Source organism: Podarcis melisellensis (assembly GCF_964234715.1).
Source record: "Podarcis melisellensis genome assembly, chromosome: 8".
Lineage (NCBI taxonomy): Eukaryota > Metazoa > Chordata > Lepidosauria > Squamata > Lacertidae > Podarcis > Podarcis melisellensis.
Window position 1 is genome coordinate 59054839 of NC_138540.1, and position 9472 is coordinate 59064310.

General features: G+C 45.3%; 1 protein-coding gene across 2 annotated transcripts in view; it reads left to right on the forward strand.

The window, feature by feature from the left end:
• Nucleotides 1–8434, forward strand: part of LCK (LCK proto-oncogene, Src family tyrosine kinase) — a 28390-nt gene extending 19956 nt beyond the window's left edge. The window contains exons 10-13 of one of the 2 annotated variants that reach the window (XM_081922873.1): nucleotides 2064–2140; nucleotides 3140–3290; nucleotides 6105–6236; nucleotides 7877–8434. In XM_081922873.1, the coding sequence (XP_081778999.1) occupies nucleotides 2064–2140; nucleotides 3140–3290; nucleotides 6105–6236; nucleotides 7877–8079 (563 nt within the window). In that variant the 3' untranslated portion in view covers nucleotides 8080–8434. The remainder of the gene's footprint in view (nucleotides 1–2063; nucleotides 2141–3139; nucleotides 3291–6104; nucleotides 6237–7876) is intronic. The other variant, XM_081922872.1, reaches the window with a different exon arrangement.
• The last annotated feature ends 1038 nt before the right edge of the window (nucleotides 8435–9472 follow it).

The window sequence follows — 9472 nt, forward strand, 5'->3', positions numbered from 1 at the left end:
GACAGCAGACAGGGCCTTCTCACCTGCTCAAGATGGTACCATTGACTCCCACTGCCCAGAATTTCCCAGAAATCAAATCACTAACGTGACACTCCCCCCTTCTGCAGTTTCTAAATTTGTCCAGTCCTCTTGTAAAGCTGAATTTCTGGCCCCCACTGCCTCCTGTGGGAGGGACATAGTTTAAGTATGCAGTGAGTGAAGAAGTTTTTTCTAGTCTTATAGGGCCCAACCTAAGGCCCTCCAGATGTTCTGGACCTCCTGTGTACTGATGGCGTTGCTGTCCAAAGCATCTATAGGTCTTCAGGTTGGGGAAGGCTTGTGCTTCAGGGTTCTTTTCCTGTTGGGGGAGATGACTAGAGACAGCACTCAAAGGAGAGCATTGATACCTGCGTATTTGCACAAACGTTAAGCATGAGGGAACAGGCAAGCATCCAAACCGAAAGTGCTTATCTTTAAAGCAGTTTCTCTGAAGGCAAATAGCCAACTAAGGCTCCTTCTTCCAGGCAGCAAGAATACAGGAATGTTCCCTTGATTGTTCTCTTTAGAATGGCTCAGAATATGGCTCCAACGTATTATAAACAGCAGATATGTCACCTTAAGTGGATTCTGGCCCATTAGGCACGAGAGAACTTGAAGCTGGCAGCAAGAGGAAACACAGGGGCCTCTCCAACTTTGATAGGCAAGCAAAGCTCAAGTCTTTGTTTGGCTGACCACACGGCAACCTCACTGCTTCTTTAGTCCCTATGAGAGCCGTCTAACACAGTAGCATCTAGCCACCAAAGCTGATCGAAGATGCATCTTTTAGGCGTTTGTGCACACTGAGAAAATATCAGTTGGCCACTGCTGTCTATTAGCATGCAATCAACCTTTGCTGTCCATTAGCATGCAATCAATTGACCTTCACTGCCCATTTGTGTGCTACAGAAAGATGACCCTCAATGTATGACACCACACAACAGTACCTCTGAATGTTATAACCACTCTTCGTTCAGATTTGGGCTGTGCCTGGGATAGAATGAAAAGCAAGAAAAATATGGAAAGGGAGTAAAATTAGCCGTGGGTTTTTTTTTATCCCCTGCCCATGACAGAGGGTGCTGACTCCCATGCCCCCACTCCTCCTCCTGTTCTCCCTCTCTTGTATCATCATTTGTTTTAGACACTTCCTCTGCGGTGCCCTTTGCTCTAGATTAATGGAGGTCAGAACCCCAGCTCGCTTGCTGGATTTGGCATAAGGCAGTGGAGAAAGAGAAGGAAATGAAAGGTTATTGTGTGACACAGCTACAATGGGAGCAGCCTGCCAAGGCACAAAAATAGCCAGAGGATTTGGGAGGGATTTCCTGCTTCTCAAAGCTTTTACCACCCATTTTGGCTCTCATACGTCCCTTCAGCAGGCTGCACCAGAGATGGTATCTGCCTAGAGCTGAGATTTATCAAAAATTGTCAAGCATCACCAACAAAAAGCCATGATGACACTTTAGGGGGAAAGTGGGAGAAGAGCAAAGAGGAAAGAGAATAAATGGTGGGATTCCAAAAATGCATAGCTGTTAGTAAAGGTCAAGGGAAGGGTCTCTTTCTCCCTCCAGATCATGCAAAGAGGCCGGCCGACCAGCTTCTAGGAAGCTTGTGAGTCAATGGCCTTTTCAAGATGACGTGTTCGTTGAGCATCTATCCTGATTCATTTGCACAAACTTTGCAGGGAGGTTAGATAACACCAGCTGTTTATTGAGCATTCATTCTGATTTGTTTGTGGGGAGGCAATTCAAAGCAATTGCTCTCACACTTACCAGTGCATTCCCCACCCCTAAGTCCAGGGTTCTTTGGAGGTGGGTTTCTTGTACAGCATCCACTTTAATTAGACAACCTGAATTTTCCTGTTAGCAACTGAACTCCCCCCCCCCCTTAGTGATGGTCTACAAGCAGCACACATTCCCTGGGGTGAACAACATATTCAAGTTCACAACCACAGCTGAGTGATAGCAGCTCGGAACTCTAAAATAGGTCAGCAGAGCTGCGCAGAAATATATTTCACATATTTTAATAGGCTTTTTCCAACCCCCATACAGGAAACTTGGTGGATTTCCTCAAAGCTGTTGAAGGCATCAAGCTGACCATTTATAAACTGCTGGATATGTCAGCACAGGTGAGGATAAGAGCGGGCAAGGAATAAAACCTGGGAGGATGGTGGAAGAGGACCAGTTGGTGGGAATATATGATATGGAGAGATGGGCTGGGTGTCTAGATTGCATTTCCTGAAAACTTAATTTCAGCACCAGAATAAATGTGATGAAGGATTTCTGCTGGGAAACAGAACTTAGAATAATGTCCACATTACAAATGAAACATGGGGTGTCTAATCTTTCCATCAGATAATGGACTTAGCTTACCTAAGACATAGGTAATAAGGTTTTATTTAACTTTTGGAGTGCTCAGTGCAAACTGACATTTTTCTTAGTTCATATCTGCTGCTGAGGGGACGAGTCCCAGCACACTCACAGAACTACAATTCCCAGAGTTCTGTGCAGGAAGTCAGAATATATAAAGCAGCTGAAAGCCAGTGTCAGACCTGGAGCAGGATTCACATGCTTGCTCAGCCATGAAACCCCTTGGGTGATCCTGACAGTCACTATCACTACTGCTCAACCTGTCCTATCTCACAGGATTGTTGTGAGGATAAATATTTGTATGTGCGAAGGGCTCATGTGCCAGCTTATGTTCCTTGGTGCAGAGCTAAGATATTAATGAAACAAACAATAGAAAACCAAGGACACATAGCTGGGCAGAAATTTGCCCTTGTTGAAATTCTGCCCGCTGGGCAGCTGTGAAAAGCAAACAACATCTGCCCGACGAAAAGGGGAAAGATGCATCAACGGAGTGAGTGGAAAACTGCAGGGTAAGTTGTTCTTGGTGACATTCACCTATCTGGTGCAGTGGTTAGAGTGGTGAGGCTAGACCTGAGTTCAAATCCTCAGTCATGAAGTTTCTTGGAGATTGTCAGCCATGCACTATCCTCAAATGACTATGATTCCAACCTACCTAACAGGGGAAGGAATCTTATACTGGGTTGCTGGGAGGAAGGCAGTAGTGGGATGAAATTGCAATAAAGAAATATGTAACAACCCCATCCTCTTCTCTCATAAAGATAGCGGAAGGAATGGCCTTCCTTGAAAAGAAGAATTATATCCATCGTGACCTGCGAGCTGCCAACATCTTGGTGTCAGATATGCTCTGCTGCAAGATTGCTGATTTTGGCCTGGCCCGGCTTATAGAGGATGAGTACACAGCTCAAGAGGGTGGGTCTTCTTCCTCAGCCTGGTCTTGTCAGCTGATGCTCACCTCTTTGTGACAGGGAAAGGTCCTTGCAGGGTCCAGGCATATGTTAGACCCCACACCAGACAAGGATGTCTGCTTGTGAATGGACTCTTGTTTTGTGTGTGTGTGTGTGTGTGTGTGTATATATATATATATATATATATATATATATATATATATATATATATATAATGTACCTGTCCTGGCTTATCTGTGTTAGTTATCTGCGGCCCAACACAGAGGCGGGGGTGGGGTGAGAATGTAGATTGGGATCTACTGGTAGATGACTAATGGATGATCAGGAAATAGATCAAGTGAGGTTTCCAATTCCAACTCCCCACATTAGCGACGATAAATGGCTTCTCTTCCCCTCTGCCTAAACCAGACTCCTTCCTGAAACCCTGGAGAGCAGCTGTCAGTCAGTGTAGACACTACTGCGCTAGATGAACCAGTGATCTGACTCAGTATATGGCCACTTCCTATGGCAATTGGTTCCAACCCTGAGTCAAAGGTTTTTTTCTTTTTTGTAACATAGTTTTTTTATCCTTGTCATCTTTAAACATTAACATATATCTTTGTTTACAGTAGAGCATATCAACATGCAACAATTACATAAAAAGAAAGCAACAACAAACACTCAGATAAATGTTTCTGATTAGCTTAACAAAGTTGTGTCAAAGTGTATATACCAAAATTACATCATTATGTATAGTAAGCTGTATCACTTAGATTGGTGAGCATAAGTAAAAGTTTTCTTGCATCAAATGTCAATAACAATCACATCACAACTTTACCTCTGGCTGTGCCTCCCCAGTCACTATGGTTGGTGGACATTGAGGATCTAGTAAAAAACAACAGCATAGATCCTTCAAGCTTGAAGGCTGTCCACAATTGGCCTAAAATGGGGTTGCTGTGGGGTGGGAGGAAGACAGTTTTACAAAGCTTCTTGAGTGGGGAAAATTATTCCTTGCCAGATGTGACATGAGGCTGAGTGGCCATTTTACAAGCCTGCACAATGTGGAATTACTTTATTTTACAGGTGAAAATATCCTCACATGTGCAGTTCCCTCTGTTACATGCCCACACCATCATAGTCACTTTTTCTCTGCCAGAACTTTCTACCAACCCAGGGGCTAGTGCTTTATACGGACTTATATGTGCAGATAGGCTTGCAGAAAAGATGATGTGTTTGCATTTCATGGCACACACACCTGCATAAGTACTGGAAGCTGGATCCCTAGAATGTGGGTCATGATGCTCCTCTCCCCGCCCCCCTTGCAGAGTCTTATGGGGCTCGGTGGTTCAGCTGCTCTCCTGCCCCTTTCCCACTGCAGGTGGGTGAAGACATATAAAAAGGACTCGTCCCGGTTCCCCATCTCACAGCTTGGCAACTGACAGCCACAGCTGCTTAGCTTAGGCCTTTGCTTGAAGCAATAACTCACCTCTTGAGGAAACCAGAGCCTGCTGGGGTGGGGGGGGGGGCTGCTTTGTGTGTGTGAGAGAGGGAAGAAGTGTGAGCAAGTGCTTTGCACACAGAGGCTGCGCTGGGGGGGCCTGCGGTTTTGAGCTGAAGCAACCTGGAGCTGGAGCTCTCTGAAGAGATTTTTCACCCAGCAGTGCAGTGAGGAGAGAGCAAGTCCCCTTCTTAGATAACAAGGCCTGCTTCGTCTTCAACTGGGTTCCCTCTGTTACATGGAGAGCAGGAGGACCCAGTCTTCAGAAGGAAGCCATTTCTCCTCCTCCTCCTCCTCCTCCATCTGTTTTTTGGGGGAAATCCAGTCTAGTCCTTCCCCCCTCCTCATTTGTCTTGACTACCGAGGTATAGTCAAGCTATTTTAAAAGAAATATATTACACAGTGGCTTCAGAATTGGTGTGTGAGAGAGTGTGTGCGCACGCTCACACACAAAATATTAGGCACCAGCAAAAATGATTCTTTTCCACTCGTCCTTTGGCCTTCAGTTATATGTGGCCTCCTTCAGTGTTAGTTCTGCCTTTTTATAAATATGAAGGTACTTTTAGCTTTGAATTGTTTTAGTTCCATGTTGGTTTTAATGTATGTGGGATTCTTTTTTTGTAAGTTGCTTCAAGTTATTTTTTAATAATAATATAGAACCTTTTGCCAACCTGATACTCTCTAATGTTTTGGACTACAACTCCCATCAGCCCCAGTCAGCGAAGCATTTTGGCTGGGGCAGATGGCGGTTGGAATCCAAAACATCTGCCAGGCACCAGCTTGGTGAAGGCCGGTAGGACACTCCCTCTAGCACCAGAGGCAGCATCCCTCTGACAACCAGTTGGTAGAGATCATGGGTGAGAAGAGGGCTGCTGTCCCACTCACAGCCTGTTTATGGGTTTCCCATTTGATTGGCCACTGTGAGGACAGGATTCTGGGCAATATGAGCCTTTGTCTGGATCCAGCAGGGCTCTTCTTACCTTCTAACGAAGGTCTAAATGAGATCCAGTTCCTGTCACCTCTCCTCCTGCTTATAGTCAGTAGCATTTATATTTCCAGCCTAGGTTGCCTGAACAAGCAGCCAGAAATATTTACCAATGGTACAAATGTGAATTTCGCATCTGTTCCTGCAAATCTGCATTGGGAAAGCTTGTAAGGATGGGGAAAATAAGCTTTTGCTCAGGACCAGGTTGTAGGTCTGCAGGGCAGTCATTGGTGTCAGGTGGAGGTAGAGCTCCTTCTTGTGGTCAGCGCGTTAACAGCCACCAGTTACAGCACCAGGAAAAGTACCTGAATTCTGCACCAAGGATCATATAACCCTGCATTCTTTGTGTATTTCAGGAGCAAAATTTCCCATTAAGTGGACAGCCCCAGAGGCTATCAATTATGGGACATTCACCATCAAATCAGACGTTTGGTCATTCGGAATCTTGCTGACCGAGATCATCACCTATGGGCGGATTCCTTACCCAGGTCAGAATTTCTCAGCAGCAAAATGCAACCATTTCCCCTTCTGCACAAAGTATCCACAGGGAGAACCAGAGTCCTTTATGAAAACAAAACCACAAAACCCTTCTCCTGCCTTGTACTGTGAATTCAAAAATTCAACCAGAAAGCCATACTAAAGTCTCCCAGGAAAACTGGGAGGGGAAAAATCATTCTATACAGATAGTCTTAATAGCTGGAAATAAAATGGGTAGATGATCCGCAGCACTGGGAAAAAACATTTCTGTAAACTCTTACCTTTGGAAAGCAAATGTGGTGTAGTCGTTTGAGAACTGGACTAGGAGCTAGGAGACCAGGGTTCAAATCCCCGCTCAGTCATGGAGCCCACTGTGTGCTCTTGAGTCAGTCACTGTCTCTCAGCCTAACCTACCTCACAGGGTTGTTGTGAGTATGAAATGGAGAGGGGTAGAAGTGTGTACTCCACCTTAAGCTCTTTGGAGAAAAGATGGAGTATAAATGTAATAATGAAATAAATAAATAGAACAAGCAGAAAAACAGCATCAGCTCCAGCCATGGCCCTGCTGGCTGGTACTGATAGAAGTTTTCGTCCCAAACATCAGGAGGGCACCAGGTTGGGGAAGGCTTGTACATGACTTTTGAAATCTGACCAGAAGAGCAAAGTGAGCAGATTCCTGGTAGATGGCTATTAATGGCTATTAACCACAATGGCAATGCTCTGATTCCATGGTCACCTGCTTCTGGCAGAGACTGTTTGCCCTGTTGATGACTTTATTGACAGGCCCTCAACCTGTGTTTGTTTGCTAAACAACTTGGCCATTATCAGGTAGGTAGGACACAGAAGCTGAGCCCAGCTATTAAGAGTGTGAAGGTACCACCTTAGTTTCTTTAATGCAAAATGAAGTGATGGGGCAGGTGCCTTCCTAGACAAAGTCTTCTTTGGAGTGACCTGAAATCTTTTCCATTGAGCATATACCAGCCTCAACCTAATGAGTTTGCTATGAGCTTCCTGAGTCACCAGGATGGTTAAAATATTGCACACAAAGCTTCTATGATTCCCTGTCCCACCTTTTCTCCCTTGATCCTTTTTTTGGGTGATAGTGGTGGTGTTAACATCAAGTCTGAGGAACTCTGAAATTCAAAAGCCAATTTGCTGCTTTGCCGTGTTTTTTAGTTGGTCCTAATACAGGTGTGTGGGACGCGGGTGGTGCTGTGGGTTAAACCACAGAGCCTAGGACTTGCCGATCGGTTCGAATCCTCGTGACGGGGTGAGCTCCCGTTGCTCGGTCCCTGCTCCTGCCCACCTAGAAGTTCGAAAGCACGTCAAAGTGCAAGTAGATAAATAGGTACCGCTCCGGCAGGAAGGTAAACGGCGTTTCTGTGCACTGCGGCTTAGTCATTTTGGCCACATGACCTGGAAGCTATATGCCGGCTCCCTTGGCCAATAAAGCGAGATGAGCGCCGCAACCCTAGAGTCGGCCACGACTGGACCTAATGGTCAGGGGTCCCTTTACCTTTCATACAGGTGTGGGGGATCTTGCTTTTTGGACCTGGATGTCCTTGGGACTACCCTGCATCCTAGTCTACCCATATATGCTACAATCTTTCCCAGGCTCCTTCTAACATAACACTTTGCGCTGTGGCTGTAGGGATGAGCAACCCAGAGGTCATACAGAATTTGGAGCGAGGCTACCGGATGCCAGCACCTGAAAACTGTCCGGAAGAGCTGTACAAACTGATGCTTCAGTGCTGGAAGGAGAACCCTGAGCAGCGGCCCACATTTGAGTTCCTGAAAGGTGTCCTGGAGGACTTTTTCACTGCCACTGAAGGACAATATGAGCAGCAGGTGTGACAGTGGACCTCAGAGCATCCCGAACAATACAATGCAAAATCTCCCTTCATGTTGCTCCCCTCCTCCCCCACTGAGACATTTTGTAGCAAGATGCACCTTGAAGACTTGAAGGAACCTGATGTATCCCAGACCTCAGATGAAATGACACCCTTTGAGTGAGACTTAGATGCCTTTCCTCATAATCCCTGCAGAGGACAGATGAGGGTGGAGTGGGGCTGCAGCTATTATACGGAAACAGCTATTGCTTATATTATTTCAGATTTTCAAGAACAGGGCGGGGGGGGAACCTTCTAGGCTAATCCATGAAAAGCTGACTTCACAAAGCCCTTGCATTCACTCTTTTAATAAATGCTAAAAACAAAAAAAAGAGTTCAGTCCTGCATGGAAAAAATAAGATGTGATTCAATAATCCTAGATGCTGTGATTTATTGCGATATATTCTCCAGGGCAAAGACCTCTCCGTTTTTAATTTTTTATTTGTTTTGCTTATGTTATTCTGCAAAGTGCCACACATAGTGATGGTGCTGTATAAATAATTAGCAAACACAGTAAAAAAATACAGATAATTTTGAAGGCATTCTGTCCATGCTCAGAGGCACGTGCTTCTCTGTGACTGCCGTGCAGCATATTCCAGAACTGAGCACTGGCTATGATAACATGATCTGGGATTGATCCTGGATGAGCTCTTAGTTCAGTCTAAGGACTCTTGCTCTGGAATGAATACATAGCAAAGATGCTCTGCTAAGTGTGCAAATAAACAGTAGATTTTATTCTGAATTTTTTGCTCTTGCAGAAAACAAAAATGGTAAAGTGCAGACTGTGTGTGTGTGTGTGTTTAGATTTGTGCTGAACTCGATTAAAGACTCGTGCAGCGCTGGGTACTGTGGTTGTCAGCCAAACCCACTCACCCTGCTCCCTTGGTTATGTGTGCAGTGCATTGACCCATGATTTGCAGGGGAGGGCAAGATCTGGAGGTCCTCATTCAGGGCAGGTGAAGCAGAGAAGGGGAAACAGGCTAGCTGAGTTGGAAAAGGAGGAGAGGAGGAAAATAGAACCTTGGAGATGGGGGAGCGAGAATTTGGGAAGGAAAGTGCTATAGGTATGCTGTTTTCTCTTCCTTTTGCCCCTTCCAGACTGTTGCTATTTTTAGCTGAAATTCGATCACATACCTGCAAATTGAGGTTGTGCAATTCAAGTTGATTAGCGCTCCGCACAACAAACCTGCTCCCCCAACCTGGACTTTTTTGCAATAGGAAAAATGATGGGGGGAATGCACTGGAAAGTGTTAAACAGCAATTTGCTTGGTTCATCATTCTATAACCTCCCTGCAAACAAATCTGAATGAATGCTCAGTCCTTGTCTAACCTCTATGCAAAGTTAGTGCAAAAGAATT